This window comes from Poromitra crassiceps (genome assembly GCF_964638095.1).
Source record: "Poromitra crassiceps genome assembly, chromosome: 5".
In the NCBI taxonomy this organism is placed as follows: Eukaryota; Metazoa; Chordata; class Actinopteri; order Beryciformes; family Melamphaidae; genus Poromitra; species Poromitra crassiceps.
The window spans coordinates 49670904-49696096 of NC_139642.1; the positions used below are offsets into that span (position 1 = coordinate 49670904).

The window sequence follows — 25193 nt, forward strand, 5'->3', positions numbered from 1 at the left end:
GATACAATAAGAACAAAAAAAAATCACTGGAAAACTATATTCCTTATAGGGATATTATAATTATGAGAGAGAGAGAATATCATAAACTATGGTAAAGTCCCATTAAACTCATTAGGCATATTGGGTGCCATCATAGACAATGTTATAGGCTAGTGATTGTTTTGTTACGGATGGGTGAGTTGAAGAGACATGCAACAAAGGACATTTTCAAGATGCCTCCCTCTTCATTATGTGTAGCCTAGACTTTAATCCATGTAGGCTATAGTTTTTGTAGTATGCATTCAAAGCTCTGTCAACAATTGCCATAATCTGGAGTAGACTGCCACCTAGCGCCGGTTTTAGGGGGTTTCCTTTGAAATTTGAGCCCTCCCATTCACTCGTCGATCTGTGTAACATGTTCAATGATGAGGCAATTAGTTAGTTGTAGTAATACTTTTGTAATAAATAAATAAATAATAAAAACGTGAATTATCTGGTTGTTATTCTATAGGCTACCAGCCAGCAGTAGGCCTATATATATAGCGTAGTCTCTCTCTCTCTCTCTCACACACACACACACACACACACACACACGCACAAACACACGCACGCACGCACACGCGCACACACACACACACACACACACACACACACACACACACACACACACACACATACACACACAGTGTCTCACACACACACGCACACACACGCATTTTCCCACGCACCCTAATTCTGCCAGTGTTGCTTTCCATAATAAACGACTAGTGTAACGTTGTCCATCCCTGCCGTCACCGTGCCGTCACTTGATGATGGTACGTGGTGGTGTGACGTACCATACATTTGAAGGGTCAAAGTGCAGCCCTTGGCGCCAGGTATCCGGCCGTGTCATTATTACCCCGACTTTAGCTCATCAAAGCCCCCGGCGCACTGCATACCTGCCCGGGCAGAGGAGGCGCTCCGAGTGGCTGTCACCGCAGCGGTGGGTGTGTGCTTTAACTGTATTTAAGCACTGGGTTCATACAAATCAGTCATTTTGCACCCTGATCCCTGAATGCAGGAGGACTGATATTCACTGACAAGTTGACAACATGCAGACTGAGGGGGAAGCAGCTCTCGGCTCCATTGGAAAACCGATCAAATTCAAGGACCAGGACTTCAAGACTCTCCGGGATGAGTGTCTCAAATCTGGTTTGTTGTTTTCTGACCCGCACTTTGCAGCTGAGCAGAACTCCATCGGTATGAACGAACACCCAGACCCCAACATGGCGATCAAGTGGCTGCGACCCAAGGTAGCTATGCAAATTAATGCAACTTTAAGTTTGACTGTAACTTAATTGTTGTCCAGATGTTGGATGGGGCGTTTCCATGTGATGTGCATGCTAATCAGTGGCATTGTATTCATTCTGCCAGCCATGTAATGATTCTTTTTTTTGTGATCAAATATTGTTTTTCTTTTCTTTCAGGGGAGCAAGACATTAACATGCATTATATAAGTATATGTAGATACATACATGTGTGGGCATGAAGACACACAGGCATATCATGCAGGTTTGACCTCACAACCTCCCTGTGGCGACCCCCCCACCCCCCGATCTCCTGAGACATTTACCTGTTAGTTTGATACTGTCGTGGATAATTCTATATGAATATGTCGAAATAAATAGGACAACCTCTCAGTCGCTGTGAAGATATGAATCTGTTTAATTATAACCACACATGAGCATTTATAGGCAGCTTTGCACGCAAAGCCCAATTTCACACAATGAAAGGAAACCACACCACCTAGCTAATCGTCCCTCAGGGACCTTGTTGTTGACCACTTTACCTAGAAATGCCTAAACGCCTATTTCACCTATTCCATGCATGAGTCATCCAACAATTCTTCCACAATACAAAATATAAATCATCAAATATATACGGACTGTTACAGAAGCAGCATATTTATATCAAATAATAGGTTGTTAAAGCATTATATTAATAAGCAAAAGTAAACAAATACCTCACCCTCTTATCTCTTTTATCTTATTACGGTATATGCATCAGCCCATTGTATGATAGTGCTCTCAGTTGCACCATGCATCCTGGCCACAGATATAGCTCAATAACAATTATATCAAGATACAAGTTCAACCATTGTGTGCGAGTAAGTGTGTGAGGAGGTTGCCAGCGAAGAGCCAGCATCTTTTTGGCTGCTGTCAAACCTGCTAACGCCACACGTTTTCCAGAATATGAAAATTGGAAGTCATTTAAAAGCATAGCTCTTGGTGAGCATGGAATTACAGTTCCCGTCACATCTGATAGTGTGGAGGCCACCTGACTCCAAAAAGACGCTACATCAATACATTCCCAATACGTGTGCATTAAGGTTCCTATATGACCATCAATGTAATGATTCTGATTCTGTAGCCTAATAAACTTATAATATATGTCATGAGATATCCTATTCTTGCAAGCTTTTATAGCCTATGAAGAACATAATTTATGCTATAGGCTATATCCAGATATGTAGGTCATATTTTTGGGCACCCTAAATATTGCAAATGTCATCTACATGCACAAACTTATATTTTATACAGAATGTGATGTAAAAATATCTGTTTCCATAAATCAGGGCAAACGTGAAACATGAAAATCTGAAAAGGAATTTCTGAACATCTGTCTGCTGGGAGCCAGATGTTACCCAGGTGTCGCTCACATAAGAGGGACTTGTTGCCTGGAGCATTTCCCTCAAAAGAAAAGGAGCCACTGTGTAACAGAACAGAGATAAACACGTCTAAACGGATGTTTTTGAGAGTTAACATCACTGACCTGTTAACATTAAATCACATACAACTACTACTATATACAATAATATGCGACTATATTATATACTACTACTATTATGATAGACATGCATCCATTGATACATGAAGAGAATAGAGCAATACACTTGTCAGTGGCAGTGTTTTATACATTTTAATGCTTTCAGAGTGACACATGGTCAGTTTGACTGTGTATAAATAGGGGAACAACAGATTGTGTCCTCATGCTGTCTTCCTCCCGCTGCGTTTCTGCAGGAGATCAGTACCAACGCTGTGTTTGTGGAAGGCACAACCGGGACCACTGATATCTGCCAGGGCCAGCTGGGTGAGTCTGAGAGAAACACCTCAACACCATCAAGGGTTTGTCTCAATTCATTCATCTACTCAGCTCCAATTGAGCAGAGGATTTTGAATTTGAAAAAGAATGGAAACAGAATTGGAATTTCAGGAGGTTACATTTATTTCCATGAAAATGTCACATTTTGTTTTCTCTTTAGAGCCGAGTGCAATTCCAATTGAATTGACCATGCTTTCTCAATTCACTTCATGAACGCCATTGATGATGGTAGGACATAGATTTGACTGAACAGACAGGGACATCTGTGATGGTTACCATGTCAGGGTTGGAGCCATTCATTTCATGTCATTGAATGTCACTTCATTGAATTTAAATCTACGTCTGCTGTCCACGTCGTCTTAGCTTTCCTTTTCCAGCGAGTGAGGGATGAACCTGCTATGCGCCAAAAGGTCTGTGAGACAAGACTGGTTTGTCTGCATTGTCTCAACAAGCGTTTTGCGTAACATCAGCAGAAAAGGTCAATCCACATGACCCAAGCTGAGCCAGTCCATCAGCTCAGCTGGTGGGCTTTCATCTTTCTGATGTTCGATGACAGTGTACCCAACCACCCCACACCGGGACATGTATGCCACACCGCCACCGGGGGGCACCACTTCAAACGCCCAGTGAGGGGGGGGGGGGGGGGGGGGGGGGGGGTGACACTCTGTGGACTCTGCCACCCAAACCAGGGAGGAACAGCAGGGGGTCCATACGCATCCACATCCAGGCCTCAGCACAGATCATGCTGTGACTGTAGTTCTATGCTGTGACTGTAGTTCTGTCTGTTTTGCATTTGCGGTGAACTGGAAGCCCGCGTGCATGACAGTGACTCTCCTCTGGGAGTTTGGGATGGATGCCTGTGTCAGCAGCAGTGCACAGTGTGAATATGTGTTAGTGTTGGTGATGATCGGTATGCATCTCCTCCTCCCATCTGTCTCTGTTTTATGTTTTCATTAAAAACGGGCCTGGATCTGATTTCCATGATTTTGTCAGCGGCAACACATACTGTGAATTTTTCTACATGGAACAAATGTTTACTGTTGGACAGGAATGTGAATAAAGTGTGTTGTGTGTGTGTGTGTGTGTGTGTGTGTGTGTGTGTGTGTGTGTGTGTGTGTGTGTGTTTATGTGTGTGTGTGTGCGTGTGCGTGTGCTTGCATGTGTGCGAGAGATATATGCTTTCACACTATTCATTGTTGTGCAAAAGAGTATTTGATGAGAGTTTCCACTGCCCACCAGGAAACTGCTGGCTGCTGGCTGCCCTGTCCTGCCTCACCATGCACCCCAAACTCTTTGTCAAGGTGGTGCCGCCCAAACAAAGCCTCTCCCAATCCTACGCAGGAATCTTCCATTTTAGGGTAAGGGGTTACAGATAGATAGACAGACAGGCAGACAGACAGATAGATACATAGATAGATAGACAGACAGACAGACAGACAGACAGACAGACAGACAGACAGACAGACAGACAGGCAGACAGACATCTACTGTTCGGTGTTATTACAACTAGATTTACAAGCAGCCTCCCACTCCCTCTCCTGATTCTAATTGGAGAAATAACTAATTACAGTAAACCCCTCCGCTTCCCCCAGAACCACTCAGCCAGCTGACACTCATTGCTAGTATGCCCCTGACCAACACAAAATTACATATACACACACAGACACACACACACACACACACACACACGCACACACACACACACACACACACACACACACACACACACACACACACACACACACACACACACACGGGCGCACACAAACACACACACTCTTCCTCTTATGATTGAATTCACCATTCACATCCTCAGCTCAGACTCAACTGTTGTCTGCTGCCTCCACACCGTCCTCTGCCACCCAACTGCATCACAACTCACCTTTGGTCGTTCATTAACAAAGGACTGATTCACTGAAGCCAATCATCTTTTATCTGATCAGCTTTTGAGTTTGTTATTGAAACCATTTTTGACAAGATTCCTACCTACCGTATTTATTTAGCTATTGTGAGTCCTGGCATATGAAGAAGGTAATGAGATCCAACAGGTATCAACTCATCCAGCGCCATCGCTCCAGGCAGTGGCGTGCCTGACCAAGTTGGTGCCCTAGGCAAGATTTGTGCTGGTGCCCCCCCCTCCCCCAAAGAAAATATAATAAAAATTATATCGCAGCGAATTCCAACACTGTAGTGCAGGCTCAGAATCGCCCTTCCCCAGTGGCGCTGGAAGTACTTTTAGGAAGGGGTGCTGTAAGGAAGGGACTCTCGGTGCTGCCCGCAAGGGCAGCGGCGAAGAAAATTTGATGTTTTTTGGACTTTAATCCATATTTAGAAGAATATTTAATTTTAAATTAACATTAGGATTATACTGTTGTGATGTCATTATTCAGTATCTTCTCCTTTTCTCACTCACTTTCATATAAGCACCTGCTCTCCCTTTAGTCGTTTTACACTACAACAGACAGCAACACAGGCATAAACACTGAACTTATTATTATTATTATGGAAAACCAGATTATGATGAAAATCAAACACTTTTGAAGAGAGAGCATATTAAATAAGATCAGAGCTGGGAAGCACAAACTGTTTTTTAATGCATTTTGTTGGTGGTATAAACACAAGACAGCCAAATCCAACAATTTTGAAAATCCCATTTCTTGCCACCAGTGGGTGCTGCAGCACCCTCAGCACCCACCTTCCAGCTCCCTTGCCCCCCCCCCCCCACTCTGGGAAAAAGCTCCGAGCAGGTAAAAGGGGGCGCGGCCGCGCAGGGGGTGGGGTGGTATGGATTAGGGACCATGGTGAAAGTGCTGCAGCCCAGGCAGCCAGAAAGCCAGAATTAGAAAAATGATTTCACTATTATTTAAAGACTTAAGAACTTAAGATGTTGTTGTGCTTATTTTTTGTCTACTATTGTAAAATAATAGTAGGCCTATTATCATGAAAAAGTATTTCTAAAAAAATAAAAAATAAATTTTTATTTTTTTTATTTTTTTTACCCTCTCTGGCGCCCCTAACGGCTCAAGCGCCCTTAGCATTTGCCTAGTTCGCCTAATGGACGGCACGCCACTGGCTCCAGGGTGGTCTCATATTATGTACAGACGCAGAATGCAAACTGAACATAGCACTTTATCAAGTAGCTAGAGAATCTCATCCAGAAGCGATGGAGTGACAGATAGATTCTTCCAAAAAATATCATTGATGCAGAAACTGATTTGCATTTCCAGCCAATAATAGGCCTAGTTAGTATTCCACCATTGATGTTTTTGGTCATCCTTTTTTGCTCTTGAGGTGTCATCTTCATCTTATTTGAGTATTTGAGACACCTCCTTTTGTGTCATAAACCGGACTATGTTGACTAAATGGCTGTTTACTCTTAACCCTTGTTAAGATTTATTATTATTATTTATTATTTTATTATTTTATGTATTATTCATTAATTAAAGTGTGGACCCCTAGCACCATGCGGAAGCTAATGGGAATAAAGGAGAAGTTGATTGTAATGTCAAGTTGGCAGCAGGGTGCCTGTCTCCCTACAGGGCGCAATTAAAAGAGAAATCACATGATTACACATATCAATCTTGTAAAACCAAACAAACAGCAATGTCGTATCCAGCTTTACGCTTTTCACTTAGTGATGAATGATTTGCCCCGGAGCCTGGGACCGACAGCACGGAGACTTTAGAGAGCATGTGACATGTGACATGACTCAACATGTGGGCAGGGGGGAATAGGCTCAGTGCTTTGATGGGAGAGCAGTTCAGACAGGCAGGTAGCCGCTACCCTTGGGACACACAGGCAGCTGCAGCTACAAGGAGCCAAAGTCGACGTCACTTCCTGCTTCAGCATGCACCCCAATTAAGAGATTTCATCCGCCATTTATTTACCCATATACTGTATATTTCGTAACATGCTTATTTTTTTTATTTTTTTACTTCGTCAAACCAAACGATTCAGAATCAGGAGAGACCATAGAATTCACTCTAAACAAAACAAAACAAAAACATTGAAAAAAGTTATATATATATATTTCTTTTTAACGTTTTGGTCCCAGTGAAATGTTCTATGATCTCCCCTGTTTCTAAATATAGCTGAATCGTTTTATTTGGTTTGACTACGTGAAACTATTTTTATAAGCATTTTACGAAATGGCGGATGAACTCTCTTGGTGCGTATGCCTAACCCGTAAGCGGGCATGACTTTGGCTCTCTACGGAGGGCCAGTGTGGACCTGTCGTGTGCACACAGCCAGCAGTACAGCACACACCTCCAGTCACGAGTCCACACAGCCAGCAGTACAGCACACACCTCCAGTCACGAGTCCCTAACGGCCTCAGGTGGCTGGCTGTTGGAGAGATGGAGTCAGACAAGAGAGTGTGTTTCAGATCAGCAGGTTTATTTTACTCTTGGTCTCACACGCCGGAGGGTTTTCTCTGCCAGATCGCAGCAACTGACATGTCTTTGATTCACACTCTTTTACCGCTCTGCACATTTTTGTCTCTTGTTGATGTTTGATGTGGATGTAAGATATGAGCTCGACTGTGTCGTGTTATTCAGTCTTGTTTCTTTTCAGCCCATAATTCCCCTCGCTCTCAGTGTCGGGTTGCATTCTTTCTTTTGTTTTCACGGATCTGCATTTATTTGAGTAAGAATGCCTTTAGCATTGTGAAACAGATCCCCCAAGACAAACACAACAAACATTGATTTATGATCTGTGTCATTGTAACCAATTTTTCTTGGATAATAGCGAGGGTGTGGGGGTGTGGCTGGGGGTGGGAGAGAGGGCGAGCGAGTTGTCTGTATCTGTGTATTTGTAATGCATGTTGTTGTAGGCTAGTGCTGTTTTGTTTCGGTTTGCGTTTTACAATGTTGTGTCTATAGGAGCCCCTCGAAAATGAGATGCTATATCTCAAGGGGCTATGCTTTCAATAAATTCAAATGTTCTCTCTCTCTCTCTCTCTCTCTCTCTCTCTCTGTCTCTCTCTCTCATGGTATATTCATTCTCTTTACACTCTGCTTCTCTCCTCATTATCTTCCCCCACTTCCCTCTGGATTCTTTCCACTCTTTCCACTATTTTTACCTGACATCGCCTTTCTTTTCTGCGTTCTCCCTCTCCCTCTGTATCGCTGTGCAGTTCTGGCAGTATGGTGAGTGGGTGGAAGTGGTTGTGGATGACAGGCTGCCAGTGCGCCAAGGCCGTCTGCTCTTCAGCTACTCTCACACCCGCAACGAGTACTGGAGTGCCCTGGTGGAGAAGGCCTATGCCAAGTCAGTTGCCACTACCACCATATGCTTCTGGGTGGTAATGCCTGGGATCACCCACTCCTGCGTGTGTGTGTGTGTGTGTGTGTGTGTGTGTGTGTGTATGTGTGTGTGTGTGTGTGTGTGTGTGTGTGTGTGTGTGTGTGTGTTGATTTACGATTATATCTCCGTGTGAGTGCCTGCCAACAATTTCAGACACGAAAATAAGCGACTCGGGATATCTCTCTCACCTGTTTGTCTCACCTGTTGCTGCTGTCTAGGCTAATTGGATCCTATGCGAGCCTGAAGGGGGGTCTCATTTCAGAGGGGATGGAGGATTTCACCGGAGGCATAGCGTACTCCCTGCCTGTGTCCTCTCACACCCCGCGGGTCCTCTGGAGGTCTCTGACGGCTGCCCTGTCCCGCGGCACCCTGCTCAGCTGCTTCATCCAGGTAGAGGGGACACAAATAAATACACAATCACATGTTCAGACTTTCAAACGCACACACAGGGGGACACTGCTATAGATGCATCTGACTTTCGGTCCTTGTTTTCACAGGCCAAGTCCGTCTCTGAGGGGAGTCAAGAGACAGGAGACGGGTTGATTAAGGGCCATGCTTACGCCATGACTGACAGTGACAAGGCCAGTATCACAACAACAACAACAACAACAACAACACTGTGACTGTGTGGCACTAAAAATCTACTGTTTATTTGTTGTATTACCCTCATTATGTTCTTTTGATGTCTTACCTTGCATTATTTTCAATATGATGTATCAACGAGCCTATTCTCTGTTGCTGCAATGTCCAACAATTACCCCACAAAGGATCATTCAAGTTTCATCAAATCGAATCGAATCTAAGATAATCTCATCTCTTTTCAGCTTATCTCAATTGATCTAATTGCATTTTATTTCACCTCATCGCACCCAGTTCCCCATTTTGACAAAATGTTGGTTATAGAATATAAAAGTATGAGAACAGGCAAAACATTTTTTTAAATGAGTCTTGGAGCAGCTTTGTCTCTGTTTACATTTCAGGTGAAGAAGGCATCAGGAGAGACTTTGTTGCTGAGGGTGAGGAACCCCTGGGGCCATCACGAATACCGCGGACCCTGGAGTGACACGTGAGGAACCTGCCTGTGTGTGTGTGCGCGCGTGTGCCTGCGTGTGTGTGTGTGTGTGTGTGTGTGTGTGTGTGTGTGTGTGTGCGCGCATGCATGCGCGCGTGTGCAAGAGACCAATTTCATTGCAGAGCACAGAACGGTCCCAGATGTTGCCTATGTGTGTAATCATAGGAGTAAAGACTGGGATGATGTGGAAGCAGCTGAGAAGGAAAGGATCGAGCTGAAAAAAAGAGTAGATGGAGAGTTCTGGTGCGTAACAGATGCAGAAACACACCATGATGCCCCCACTGTAACATCTAGCATCTAGTTCCCATATCAAAGCACAGCTCAGACGCGCCGTGTGTGACTGTCTCCATCAGGATCAGTTGTGAGGACTTCAGCAGACTGTTTGACACGGTGGAGCTGTGCAGTGTGAACCCCGACGCCATGGAAGTGGGGAACGCACCCACCTCGGCAACCGCCTGGACCATCAGTGACCACGAAGGCCGCTGGGTGCCAGGAAGCTCCGCTGGCGGCAGCCGCAGATATCACCGTATGTTGATGTGTTTGTGTTTGAGCATCACGAGGGACGGGACAATAATATGTCTGAATTCTATATATCACAATCCAAAAATCGTGCGTATCGTGTGGCAGAAGAAATGAATCACAATATTATCTACACTTTATTCTGCTGTAGTAATCACAAATAACGATGACTTGCCCATCACGATTTCACAAGCTCTCAATTAAAATGATATTATTTGCACTTTGCAATGACATTTTGAAGTACACTCTTAATATTATATAATAATATGCATACTCTTACTGTTGGAGGACAAAAATAGCCTCAGTGTAAAAGTGTGAACATTTTTATTCATATAATATTGTTCCATTTTTTTTATAACTTCAGTAAGTCTTCTAACAGTAAGAGAGTGAGTATTTGTTGTACTCTGGGACAGAAATGAGCTCTAAGGATATGGGGGGAGGGGGGTGTGGAATACGCATCCTAGCTAAATGTTTTACCGTATGGACTAACGATGCAAAAATTAGCGGAATACGAAAAAAATAAAAATAAAATAAAGGTTAGCCTACTTTTTGTCCCCAAAATTTAGTCCAAATTGTTATTGACATTTTCGCAAGCCAATGTCATCACCAGAATGATTTGTGTCTCAGAAATAAATATAATTCTGCACACTCTTGAGGTTGTATGGAATAATGAACCCCATATCGAGCATTGAATCTGATTGTGAAATAAATGATTCCTCCCATTCCATCAAGCAATCATGTGTACACTCCCTACTTGGATAATTGTAGAGATAAATCATTTTTCTCTCAGGATCATTCTGGAAGAACCCCCAGTTTGAGTTGGTTCTTACAAAGCAGGACCAAATAGAAGAGGACGACGATGACGAGGATGATGATGATGACGACGATGATGAGGAGGACATGACCCCAGAGGAGAAGAAGATAGCAGTGAGGCAGAGGGAGAAAGGGAAACAGTGCACAGTGCTGGTGGAGCTCCTACAGAAGGACAGGAGGCAGAAGAACAAGGTCCACTTCCTCTATATGGGGTTCCACATCTACAGGGTGAGACAAGGCTTATATAAAAACGATATAAAACTGAAATCAGGGTTTCCACACCTTCAACATAAAATTCAAGGACTTTCCAGCCCAGACCCAATTCCCTCAACTTCTAGGACCCAACATGGCTGCATAGTTTGAGAGGATCAAGGTTAATTACTGTTGCAACACTGAGGATCTTTCACAACGAGAACTAGCAGGCTTTACAGAAGCTCACAGACAACAATTAAAAAGAGAGACTTGAATGTGTGAAGGTGTGAACACTTTTCAACTGTGCTGTGTTAAACCTATTCAAAATATCACTTGAACTGCGGCCTGCCGGTGAAGCCGGCATTATTATTATAAAAAAAAAAAAAAAAAAAAAATTGGTGCCCGCAGTCAGGTCACTCACTGAACAGCAGGCCAGGCGCTGCCTACTGGTTTACTAGTGGTTTTATTACTTTATTCAGGGTTATAGTGGGTGCATCTTATTGTAAAATTGGACTCGGCCCAAATTGGGCTTCAAACGGCCCAAATTGGGCTTCAAACGGCCCAAATCTAGCTTCAAACGACCCAAATTGGGCTTCAAACGGCCCAAATTGGGCTTCAAACGGCCCAATTTTTTTGCCGGCGCTCTTCGGACGCTGGCATGCATCGGCCTGGCCTGCTTGGTATCTAATGCCGGCCGGGAGAAACCCACAGAGCCTAGATCCTCCATGCACCGAAGGGCCAATACTGCGGCGTAGCACTAGCTCTATTGCAGCGGATTGGGTTCTCTTTTACCCCTCCCGCGGGCAACGTTGCAGATAGAGTAGTAAGGCTGATCCGTAGCGGCTTCTGGGACGTGAGTCGGGGTCTTAATTGGCCTCGGCTGGGTCTACTGGGCGAGGGTGTATGATGTTGACAGACCCGAAACACCTAACGACCCCAGATAACATCACTGATGACACGTCCTAGCGCATGCGGCAGTAGTGTATTTGAGAATGTAGAACCCTGGCTTGCCTCTGGCCAGTGACACTTAGGAAAGACTAGGTGACAACCAAGTATAGTTTGGTGACGAGCTGGAGAGACAGTTGACGGCCGGAGAGACGGCAACCCGGTACGGGATGGGATTAGCACCCCATCTTGGCTCTCTCGTGAGGGAGAAATCCACAAACGCTACGGATTAGCCTCCTGAAAATCTGCGCAAGATCGGCGCGGCCTGGGGTCCTCCAGGCTAGAGCGAGGTGCTCGACGCAGGTAAATGACGTGCAGCGCACAGGCCCTCTTGAGGCGTCCTTGAGGCATCCCTTCAGCCTCTGGATTGCCTTTGTCATGAGGGGGGTCTGGTGAGACGAAGGAGGAGCACGGCCGGGAGAAACCCACAGAGCCTAGATCCTCCATGCACCGAAGGGCCAATACTGCGGCGTAGCACTAGCTCTATTGCAGCGGATTGGGTTCTCTTTTACCCCTCCCGCGGGCAACGTTGCAGATAGAGTAGTAAGGCTGATCCGTAGCGGCTTCTGGGACGTGAGTCGGGGTCTTAATTGGCCTCGGCTGGGTCTACTGGGCGAGGGTGTATGATGTTGACAGACCCGAAACACCTAACGACCCCAGATAACATCACTGATGACACGTCCTAGCGCATGCGGCAGTAGTGTATTTGAGAATGTAGAACCCTGGCTTGCCTCTGGCCAGTGACACTTAGGAAAGACTAGGTGACAACCAAGTATAGTTTGGTGACGAGCTGGAGAGACAGTTGACGGCCGGAGAGACGGCAACCCGGTACGGGATGGGATTAGCACCCCATCTTGGCTCTCTCGTGAGGGAGAAATCCACAAACGCTACGGATTAGCCTCCTGAAAATCTGCGCAAGATCGGCGCGGCCTGGGGTCCTCCAGGCTAGAGCGAGGTGCTCGACGCAGGTAAATGACGTGCAGCGCACAGGCCCTCTTGAGGCGTCCTTGAGGCATCCCTTCAGCCTCTGGATTGCCTTTGTCATGAGGGGGGTCTGGTGAGACGAAGGAGGAGCACGGCCGGGAGAAACCCACAGAGCCTAGATCCTCCATGCACCGAAGGGCCAATACTGCGGCGTAGCACTAGCTCTATTGCAGCGGATTGGGTTCTCTTTTACCCCTCCCGCGGGCAACGTTGCAGATAGAGTAGTAAGGCTGATCCGTAGCGGCTTCTGGGACGTGAGTCGGGGTCTTAATTGGCCTCGGCTGGGTCTACTGGGCGAGGGTGTATGATGTTGACAGACCCGAAACACCTAACGACCCCAGATAACATCACTGATGACACGTCCTAGCGCATGCGGCAGTAGTGTATTTGAGAATGTATGATCCCAGTCCGCCCCTGTCAAGGACCCATGAGAACCATGTAAAATGTATTGAGTCTCATTGCCATTCCAGTTCTGGATAAATTCCCACTTGTCTTTGTGTGTCTTCCCCACCCTTTTTTTTCTTCTCCTGCAGGTTCCTCCTGAGGTGAGTACTTCATAATTTCTCATGTCTGAAATAATAATATAATAATAATCATCTTGAATATAATTGTCAGTACTTCATGGTTTCACAGAGTTCCCATCAATGATAATAATATACTGTCTCCATACAGCTCCAGGGTTTGTGTCTGGACCGCGACTTCTTCAGGAAGACCCGTCCTGTGGGTCGCTCTGGGAAATATCGGGGTACGAGGTAAAGAGGCCTACTCATCGTGAGAGAAACCGCTGTTAGCTTTTCGCCTCCCAAATGTATAATTAATAATTATTTAATGATCTGTTTAGAATATGAACAGTTTAGGAGCAGAAAAACACTAAGCGGACATTCCACTCTATTTCTACCACATGTGTCTTTATACTATAGCTTGTGCTTGTAATAATGAAACACTCTCTATGTGTTTGTGTGTATGCTCACCATGGCAGGAGTGTGTATAGGAAAGTGCATCTGGACCCTGGTACCTACGTCATCGTGGCCTCCACCTATAAACCCAACAAGCCCGGAGACTTCTTCCTCCGCATCTTCTCCAAGACTGGGAACACCCTGGGGTAGGATGGAGGGAAAACAGAGAAGCGTCCTGAGGGCGAGGAGACTTAGCTGAATGTTGTTTTCCTCTTATTTATTTACCAATAAAATTAACCCTTTGCAACCATCCAGTGCAGACATTAAAAGAATAAAGTATATTAGCCCACAAATTATTAGTATATAGAGGACACCTGGCTACACTTTGATCTACAGGATCATCACACTGTTGACTGTTCACCAGCCACTTAGTCTAAATGTTGGGTTGAGTGTGTCACAGATGTTTTGTTGAGTTCAACCCATGACACACCAGCTCCGGAAGGCTCAAACACAGCTGTAATCGCCTCCACTATCCTGTACCAACACGGCGTATAGCTAGTTCTCAACGTTATCCAGTAATGTATAAAAATCACTTTTAGTCTCAATAATGCCAAGAGCTGAGAACATTACTATAGTAATCACTCTGATTACCATAGCTATATTTCAGCCAGAGCAAAAATATATTAATTTACACTAATGTTCTGGCCCTTGTGTTCCAGGACTCAGGACTTCACCTGCTCCTCCGTCTCCCTCATGGTGAGTGCACTGACCGCATCTATTGACACCAGCAGCTAATAGCAGCCTGCCAAAGAAACATGTGTTTGTTTGTTTATTGGTTTGTGTGCCTAACAGGTCATGTCAATGCCGGCCACTCCAGAGGATCACATGAGAGTTCAGAATGCTTTTGAAGATGCGGCCGGCCCAGTAAGTCCAGTTTTGCTCCTTCACCGAAACTTCACCTAAAGCCTTTGGATATAACATCCAAACCAACCTCTTGTGTCTCTCTGGCAGGATGACAGGCTGAATGCCAAGGAGCTCATGAAGCTGTTCAACTCAGGTTAGAAATGGCAGTATTTCATATTTTAAGTAACAGCAGAGAATGTGTCAGAGCTTCACTGCATCATGCGAAGACAGCCAGTGATCTTTGACTCTGTAGTGCCAACCATGGCCACTAGATGGGAGCAAAGTAGTTGCATGTTTCCCCCCCCCCCAGCTTGCAGCAATGGATCCTGAACAGAGGTCAGCAACTGTCTAGACAAAAGCTGCAGATAGAGTTTATAATAAAAGTAACTATGCTTGCCCTCACCTTCACTTTTCCTCAGCTTAATCCCACTTAAACCGTTCTTTTTTCTCTCTGCATCTTGCTGTGTTTGTCCCACGTGCAGTGCTGGAGAAAGATTACCATCTGCCACTGGGGACGTGCAGACAGCTCATCTTCGGAGAGGATGTATCCTTTTGTCCTTGCTACACTTCAGTGTTACTCAACTCCCACCGTCTTTGTGCCTCTCCACACTTCTTGTTAGGGGTGGGAATCACCAGATGCCCACGATACGATACTGAAACGATACTTGAGTCACGATACGATAGTATTGCGATACTGCGATATTTTCGATATTGCGATATATCGATATTGCGATATATTGAATATTGCGATATTTCGATATATTGCGATTTCTTACTTTTTCAACTGCAAATGATGTCCCCAAAGGAAAACTTTGTAAACATCTGGTTTATATAAGAACAATTTTTCAGTCTGTACATCTGACTTCAACCATTTTATTGCAGCAACATTGTCAAGTAGACAGACCAACAACTTTCATAAAGTCATGTCATAGTTGCATGCACCTGACAAACTGAACTGTTTGTTACAGTCTACTTACAGTCCACCTTAACTGGATGTGTGTGTGGACTACTGTACTTATGTAGTTTTTGCAACTTCACTTCACTTACACAAAACATCTTGTGCAGCCCATTCAGTAACTAGGGAATTTGTAAATTACTGTTATGACAAAACTGTTACTGTTAAAACAAAATGAAAATATGCTACCGTTTGTTTACTGCTGGCCTTGGAACTAAAGTTTATAGTAGCCCGGTGGCCTGGCATGGCCTGCAAAAAAAAAAAAAAAAAATTTTTTTTTTTTTTTGCAATATCGATACTTGGCGTCCAAATATCGATACAGTATCGTCAGGCAAAATATCGCGATACTGTGGTGTATCGATTTTTCCCCCCACCCCTACTTCTTGTTTAGATTGAGCTTATAGTTGCAGTGGTTTGGTTTCACTTCTTCCATCGTCATCATCCATCGTCTATTTTGTGTGTTCATACTAGCAACAGGTTTGGAGTTTGCCTTTAATGTATATGGGTGCAAGTTATAGAACCGACCAGCTTACAGGTTTAAAAGGGCAAAATAATTCATCGTCATACTAAAATTACAGTTAAAATGTACAACTATTATGCTATACAGTAATATGAAAATGTACTACTGATTGCCAGTGAACTGTCACAACATGAGTCCAAATTTGGTGGATTTATTTTTTCTTCTTCTTTTATATGATTTTTTTTACATTTTGCCTAGGACAGTAGGCAGACAGAAAAGGTGGGGAGAGAGAGAGGGGATGACATGTGGAAAAGGACCACAGGTCGGATTCGAACCCGAGTCGGACCCAAAAGATCAATTTTGTGTCTCCCTGGGACCCAAACTCACAAAAAACGTCATTGCCATGACGACCAGTTGGCGACCCACCCCGCACGGGTGCGCGACCCAAATTGGGTCCCGACCCATAGTTTGGGAAACACTGCGTTACCCTATTGATTCTGGAAGGGAAATTCCTCTTCACTTGCCAGTTCAGAAGAGGTCAGGTAGGCGTTCGGTGTCCTGCTCAAGGACACTTCAGCAGGGCGGATGCTTGCCGACATGGGGGCTTGAACTCCGGACCTCTGGTTGACTCACTCTGCCTCCCCGCTGCTCTCTTCCAGACTTTCTAACGTTCTCTCTCTGTCCTCTGTGGTGTTAGGAAGTCCTTCCTTAACTCTGCTGCCAGACTGACGGCCGTGCTAGTCTCAGCCGTAAGCAAGCAGGAACCGCGCTGAGTAATCTGCGCAACCTGGAGGTACAGATCATCGTGTGTGTGTGTGTGTGTGTGTGTGTGGGGAGGGGGGGGGGGGGGGAGGATGGTGTCCTTATTTATCTTATTTATTTAATTTAATCATTTAAATTCTTTATTTTATTTTTTAATTATCCATTTGATATTGCTGTCTCTTTCAGAGAACTTTTATCCAGTTTGATGAGGACTCTTCAGGGACCATGAGCCCCTTTGAGCTCACTGAGGCACTGCAAGCTGCAGGTATGCACACGCACGCACACACACACACACACACACACACACGAGAGCGCCGCTGTCGTTTGGCTTCACACCTTTTCGTACACCTCTCTGTCCCAGGACTGCAGTGCGACGGCAAGGTGATTCAGCTCCTTTTTGAGAGGTTTGGATCCGGAGAGCTCCACCTGCCCTTCTACAGCTTTGTGTCGTGTGTCACCAGGCTGCGCAAGCTCTTTGGTAACACACACATGCATACACACACACGCACATGCACACACACACGCACACGCACACACACACACACACACACACACACACACACACACACACACACACACACACACACACACATACACACACTATACACACTATAATGACATGCCCCATCTGCAGAGATGTATTTTGTTTGTTGTGGCTGTTTACATGCGTGTGTGTGTTCTCCTGTCTGCCTGTCCACTCAGACATCCTCCCAGCTGCTCCACAGAGCCATGGAACCAATCATAAGATACAAAAATGTATCCATGACCATATAGCAACTAACCTGAAGGCTGTAACTAAAGGTCACATATCTGTCAAACATTAAAACAGGCTGATGGAGTTTGATTGCTTCTCACTCACTCACTCACTACTAGAAAACAAGGTAGTTCCCCAATGCTTTATTTTTTTTTATCTACTGCATTAAATCTGATGCATAGCAGCATTACTGCATTGGATTGGCATACGTACATTTTTAACGTTTTATATACCCGCCAAGCTGATATATATGGTCATCATTAACTGACACATCATTTGAGGTCAGAGACCATATCCACAAAGTTTGAAACTCGACCAATTAGACGCCACAAATGCAAAACCATTATATCTTTAGCCGACATTTAAAGTAGTCAAAATCAAGTTGCTTTTCGTTGATAGGTGTAGTAAACTTGGGTAACGTGAATATTAATGAAGTAGTCACGTACAACCTTCAAGGCTGGTGCAGAGCCAGAAGAAGTCAACATCAGAAAATATGAAAAAATAAAAGAAGGTCCACACACTGTAGCTCGAGCTGCAGTGTTTGTTTTTTTTTCAAATTGGGGAAAGATGCCAGGACCTCTATGTTCAACTTGAATATCAAATTTCACGTATGAGTTACTGAGGGTTCAGCTTGTGTACGGATGTTGTAATTGTCTGAATCCCTGTCGAGTGATTGAGATTAAAAGCTTAAAAATGATTTGGGTCTTTTTTCCCATGGCGCCGAGTATTCACCCTCTTTTCTCCCCAGCTCTGTACGAGGCAGAGAGCAGTCAAGAGGTGAAGGACAGAGGGATCGATTCTGTGAGTATTTGTTCAGTATACTTCGTTTATAGACGCTTTCAACTCGACAACATAAACATTCAAAATGTCCTCCCGGCTTACTTCCTGTTGCAGTGTTTGCTAGTACAATAACTGACAGGACATAAGCTAGGTTCCAAACTGTTCCCTCGCAACACAAGTCCCTGAAAAGCGTCTATATGGTTACCTTAGTCCAGGACAGACTCAACGTCTCAACATCTTCTCTCTACTCTCTATCTACACAGTGGCTGCTGCGGCTCCTGATTCTGTGAATGCCGTCTGTGAACACATCTCCAAACCACAGCTGAGTCATTTCTCTGTCCACACAGCAGGACGTTGAGTCTAAAAACATTTGAGACCGTAGTCCTGTGTGTGCCTTATTCCAAAGTTAGAGGCTACCATTGACTGTCAGTTAGTACCTTGCTATGCTTACTGGGTTTCCCTTCACTTAATCTTATATTATTTTATACTATTGATTATAGGGAATGTGGGGAATATTTAGGGACCAAAATGAAAGAAATGTATATGGGTGAAAGTATTGTTGTTATTGAAAGCCGTCTAGTTTTATGATTTTTAGCTATAGTGGTTTGTTTATTGTTGGGAATGATGATGTTATTTTAGCTGTCCTTTTTTTTTTTCCTGATGTGGTAGTTGTTGCTTATTTGTTCTACATTGTGGTGATGTATTTTTTGGTTCTGCGGACTGTGTTTTTGTTTAGCTCTTTATGTTTGTCTTTTAACATCTTCATCTCATCGCTTCACTTTAACATGTTATCCTTTGGATTTTGTTTGTTTGATGTTTTTTGATCAATAAAGAAATCAAATCAAAAAGCCTTTTTTTGATGACCAAATGTTTTTATTGAACAACAAAAGCATACGTGGACAAGCGATTACTGCAATAGAAATAAAAAATCAAACAAAACAACTCAGACTATTCCATCCCATCTGTAAATACATCCAAATACAGAAATACAAAATAAACCAAATGCAAATGAACAAATAATACAATACAACGAAAAGCTCAACCAGCTCAGTGGCCTTGTGGTCTGAGTGTCCGCCCTGAGACTGGGAGGTTGTGAGTTCGATCCCCGGCCGAGTCATACCAAAGACTATAGAAATGGGACCCATTTGCCTCCCTGCTTGGCACTCAGCATCAAAGGGTTGGAATTGGGGGGTTAGATCACCATATGATTCCCGAGCGCGGCGCAGCTGCCGCTCACCGCTCCCCCAGGGGATGGGTCAAATGTGGAGAACAAATTTCACACATTGTGTGACAATCAGTGGGGCCTTACCTTTACCTTAAAGGGAAAGAAAATGAGCACCCACCCATGCTCTCAACACCATGACATATTCTCGCTTGTGCGCGCACAAACACACACACACACACACACACAGGTAAACAATGGCGAACCTATATACAATTATAACACATAAAAAACAATGGGGAAGAAATTCACCCTAAGAGGTCTTTAAGTGAGTTAGCAGCATCTTGCCAGCTGTTCAAATTAGACTCACTACTAGCTCCATTGATTCTAGCGGTTGATATCTCAGAGTCTAGGTAGATAACATCCAAAAATGTAAGGTAGAGAGTGAGAAAACCCTTCCAGCGTAGCGCAGCACAACCATCTCTTTAGCAGCTGTTACAGTATGCCAGCTAATACTATGTTTCTTTACAGTATGCCAGCTAAAACTATGTTTCTTTACAGTATGCCAGCTAGTACTATGTTTCTTTACAGTATGCCAGCTAGTACTATGTTTCTTTACAGTATGCCAGCTAGTACTATGTTTCTTTACAGTATGCCAGCTAGTAGGATACTATGTTTCTTTACAGTATGCCAGCTAGTACTATGTTTCTTAGTATGCCAGCTAATACTATGTTTCTTTACAGTATGACACCTAGTACTATGTTTCTTTACAGTATGCGTTTCTTTACAGTATGCCAGCTAGTACTATGTTTCTTTACAGTATGCCAGCTAATACTATGTTTCTTTACATTATGACACCTAGTACTATGTTTCTTTACAGTATGCGTTTCTTTACAGTATGCCAGCTAGTACTATGTTTCTTTACAGTATGTCAGCTAATACTATGTTCCTTTACATTATGCCAGCTCGTACTATGTTTCTTTACAGTATGTCAGCTAATACTATGTTCCTTTACAGTATGCCAGCTAGTACTATGTTTCTTGGAGTCTTGGAGATTTGAGCTCCAACAACAAGGCAGGTTGTGAACAGTCATTGGAATCATTACTGATGATCAGTGTTGGGCAAGTTACTTTCAAAATGGAATATACTACATATTACTAGTTACTTTCATTTGAAAGTAATCTCAATTTGTAACTTGTGTTACTTGATGAATGTAACTGGTATAATATTACTGAAATCCATTTGGTAATAAGTTATATTACTGAGTTACATGTACTGCTAAAAGTAATATATTACATGTAATAGGTTACTTTTGTAATGAGTTACCCCCAACACTGTTACTGATAATAAGTCAGTTTAGTAGCCAGTGCCACCTTGTTCCAGAGCCCAGTCCCATATCATGTGAATAAAGGTGTCAGGCTTTCATAGTACATAGAGAACAAAACAGGTCATTTATCAATTTCATGCTGTGAAGCCTACGTGGGGTGAGATAAGTTCTGTACACATCATTAAAATAGATTTGCTGGTGGTTACGGGTTACGGGTTGATGTTTGCCCAAAGGCCCAAACATGCTCCCAATCAAAATCGGGGCCTGGGTAGTAGTCACACCTCCACAATCTGTCTGTCCAATGGTAGGTCACTATAGGAAGCCTCAGCCAACAAGTCAAGTTGCAGTCTACATCCATGTCTCTCCAGACTCATACAAGCACAAATACCTTGAAGCCAACAGCACAGTGGTGTGGCCATTCAGCCTTATGGCATTGAATAGGCAATGTTTGGGGGTCCCTCAACAATCAAATGGTCTTACACTCCCCGCTACTCACCCCTCAAACCCCAACACTCTACGGCCTTCCTATCCCTAGCTACGGCTCCTTTTCCCCAGCCCCGCCCTCTTCCTGGACCCCACACCCCCTCCCATCACCCACATCCCTCTACCTACCCCTCGAACCCCGACTCTCTACGACCTTCCTATCCCTAGCTATAGCCCTTTTCTCCTAGCCCCGCCCCTTTCCCTCACCACACCCCCTCCCACCACCCACATCCCCCTAACCACTTCCCCAACCCACCCCTCGAATCCGGACTCTACGACCTTCCTATCCCTAGCTATGACTCCTTTTACCTAACCCCGCCCCCTTCCTTGATGGAATGGAGGTGAGGTCACAGTGACCTTGAACTTTGACCTTTGACCACCAAAATCTAATCAGTTTATCCTTCAGTCCAAGTAAACCAAATTTGAAGAAATTCCCTCAACAGGTTCCTGAGACATCACGTTAACGAGCATGGGACGGACGTACAGACATAAAAACGGGCAACCCGAGAAAAGGAGCAGACATACTAAAATCACATGCACATGCACATGCAGACATCATCACTCCATAAGGTGCAGATTTTTGCTCTGTTTTATACTGGTATACCCTAATTATTTATTTATTTATTTAACCTTTATTTAACAAATTCTTATTTAAAATTGTGCCCTGGCAAAACAATGGACTCCCACACACTGTATGCTCACTTGCAATTAAAAAGTTTTAATAAGGAGAATAATGTTTCAGTATGCAGACCTTCATCAGATTCTTTTTTTGACATAACTGTACTCTGAAATAATACCACTAGTTAAATCAGAACTACAGTATAAGTTCCCCTCAAACTTCCAGATTATTGCACAGTAGGTCATACACACCTTGTAATAATAGAATAGGTACCTGGCAGTTAAAAAAATAACTAGGCTACAGTATAAGTTCTTTGCAAGTTCCCAAATTGTTACCCCCTTATTCCACAACTTCCACAATCTTGTTCCCCTGTAGCTACAAGGCTATATGTATTTTTATGTACATGATTAGTGGGACCGTAACTCTTCATACACTCTCAACACACGTGTACTCACACGCTCTCTCTCTCTCTCTCTCTCTCTCTCTCACACACACACACACACACACACACACACGGTGAGCACTGCCTGCCCCACTGAGGGTGTGAGGGCGATGTCTCAGCAGCGCTACACGCACTACCTCTATTCTTATCACACTGACGCCACGCACAGCGTCAACACGCACTCGCCTCCTCCTCCACTACGTTCTCTCACTCCCTCCATCCATCCCTCCCTCACACTTTCGCTCCCTCCTGTTCTCTCGAACTGTCGCGGTCTCACAATCTGCCTCCTCCTCCCTGGTACCCACTGGCTGCTCTCTGCCTCTCTCATAGTCACAGACACACACACACACACACACACACACACACACGCAGGTGCGTGCAAGAGAACACGCTCTTGTCCTTTCTTCACACACTTCTATAAATAGGACCTTTGCTCACACCACTTCCTGTTCATCGTTAGGGTGACTACACACAGGTTGCCCTCGGCAACCATCCATCTACCTTGGCAGAGAGAGAGGGGGGGGGGAGAGAGAGAACGCTGAGGAATGGGGAGAATAATAAGGGAGGCGGAGCAGAGCGAGAGAGACAGGACCTGGCTTTACCTCTGCCTCCTGTATTGTCTTATTTATTAGTGACTGGCCATTTAGTCAGACCTCACTCACAGAGTTGGCATGCAGTCTCTCCTCTCTCTCTCCCCAGAGGGTTTTCATATTCCACTTCCCTGGCTGATTCCAACTCAGCCCAGCTGCGCCCCGCCTCCACTCAGGTGTCTTCCATCAGTAGCTAACGAATGGAGCTCTCCATGGTGCTGAACATGTGTTGACCCATTTTGGCCACTAATTAGCCATTTTTGCCCATTTAGTCGGCCCTAATGACCTAATTCAGAAATCTGGCTCCGTTAGGTCACCTGCAGGGGGTGCTATTTGCGTTTCCTGAAAGATTCAGCGGATCGCACGTAAAATGGCAGAGCTGTGGCCCAACTTTCCCCTCACACGCACACAGAGACTTTGCATTCTTATGTTTGTCTCTACTCTGTGTCCCCTCCTTTTACTTCAGCTCTGCTTTAGTAGCCTGTCTGTGTGTCTGAGTTGAGGAGCTCTGTAGAAGATGAGTTGGTCTGACAGCTATGGCCTCTGGACCGGGCTTGTAAAATCAGATATCTGTGGCCTCACAGGACTGTATACAGTACAGATGTAGCAGGATCTGCTACCTCTCTACTCTCATCTCCTCTCTGTTTCACTGTGGGCCAGTAAACAGAAACAGACTATTTTTCACAAAGAAACAAGACAATCACAACTGTTCATTCCCTAATCTAACCCTTCACCTAACCGAAGCCTAATAACAAGCCAACCCAAGTCCCTAAAATAATATCAATACTGCCTGCTCATTATGTGCTGTTGTTTGGTTATGTGCTTTTGAGTCTTTAACAAATGTGGATGTTACACAAATAAGGTGTTTCCTATAGTCTCTCAAGGCAGTCTATCTCGTCCACGATTGTGAAATGCTCCAGAGACAGTCTGTACTTTAGCCCGTTAAAATTTGGCCAAAGAAAAAAACGCTTCAGAAGTTCGATGATATTTGATCAATCATGACACATGTAAACAAAACCGAGGCAGGTGATTGGAGAAATTAGCCCATGTGCCCGCCTTCAGCGAATGTACCCACCTTAAAGGCAGGACATCCACTCATTAGTCCAATCAGAGGCCATTCATTTCACCTGAGTTTCCCTTTCCGTTTTGACCAAGTTTCCCCTGCAGTAAGTACAGACGGGTAAGTGGGAGAATTTGCTAATTGCGAGAGCCAACGCATGTTTTAAGAGACTAGATAGGTGCTTCCAGTCCCTTTATTTTGATTGTATCCTATTTTAATTTGGAAGCCATTTTCTTTCCACTGTTTTTTTGTGTGCCATTTCAGCCCATGAAAAAGTGAGGACCAGCAAAAGATGTCCTCACTATGGAGGATTTTCCTCATGTTTCTACCTTGTGAGGACATTTGGTTGTCATAAATATGGAAATACTGTAATACACATACACATACCAAACACATTGGCACCAGTTGGCCTACTCGTTCCACCTGCTCCACTCGCCTAACCTCTCCTCACAGCGTTCTCCATCTTCACCCCCCCCCCCCCCCCCCCCCCCCTCCCCGCTTCCCCCCAGCTGTCCCGTGGGACGTGATGATGCTCTGGCGTGTGCTCTTGGAGGTGCTGGTATTTTTGCGCCACAGCGGCGGGGGTAGGGACAGGAATAGTGCTGGGAGTTGTAGTGTGTAGTGTGGGGGTGGGATCCAGCGAGCGCAGGCATGGTTGAGAGCTGTTTTAAGCCATCAGCGTACAGACAGGAGGGAGACCAGGGACGATTGCGTATGTTGGCTCCCCGAGCTGCAGATTTAGCCCGGGCTCACTCACGCATCATGTGGATGAGCAGCACTATCTCAGTCGTCAGAGCTACGGTATTTAAAGAGGCGAGTGTGTGTTGGCATCATGGGATGCTGAGTATATTTATTGTGGCGTGTTTACTTACAAGACAGGAAGACTGTTGGCTGATCATTTGAGATGCAAAGAGCTGGATTTGCATGTGCAGCGCACCTGCCCTTCGCTCTGGTTGCTGTTTCTCATGCCGTTGTTGCTATTTACTTATCAGGATGGTGACCAGTTGTGCCATAGTCGCTGACAATGAAACTAGGAAAATACTGACTAGCA

The 25193-nt window shown here is 44.6% G+C and overlaps 1 protein-coding gene across 1 annotated transcript; it reads left to right on the plus strand.

Moving 5' to 3' along the window:
- Positions 1-1044: 1044 nt before the first annotated feature.
- Positions 1045-19303, plus strand: capn12 (calpain 12). The gene is made up of 22 exons (XM_083636913.1): positions 1045-1271; positions 3039-3108; positions 4360-4478; positions 8255-8388; positions 8643-8814; positions 8922-9005; positions 9405-9490; positions 9662-9739; positions 9850-10022; positions 10806-11056; positions 13483-13494; positions 13622-13701; positions 13929-14051; positions 14565-14601; positions 14698-14769; positions 14857-14902; positions 15231-15292; positions 16888-16956; positions 17112-17190; positions 17287-17403; positions 18428-18480; positions 18723-19303. The coding sequence occupies exons 1-22, from the start codon at positions 1071-1073 to the stop codon at positions 18747-18749; spliced, it is 2145 nt and encodes a 714-aa protein (XP_083493039.1). The 5' UTR covers positions 1045-1070; the 3' UTR covers positions 18750-19303.
- Positions 19304-25193: the final 5890 nt, after the last annotated feature.

Excerpts from the sequence above, each read along its gene's own strand:
- capn12 (XM_083636913.1), top strand. The coding sequence starts at position 1,071 with ATGCAGACTGAGGGGGAAGCAGCTCTCGGCTCCATTGGAAAACCGATC. Across the intron at positions 1,272-3,038 it reads TCAAGTGGCTGCGACCCAAG|GAGATCAGTACCAACGCTGT; the intron begins GTAGCTATGCAA and ends GCGTTTCTGCAG. Across the intron at positions 17,191-17,286 it reads TGAGGCACTGCAAGCTGCAG|GACTGCAGTGCGACGGCAAG; the intron begins GTATGCACACGC and ends TCTCTGTCCCAG.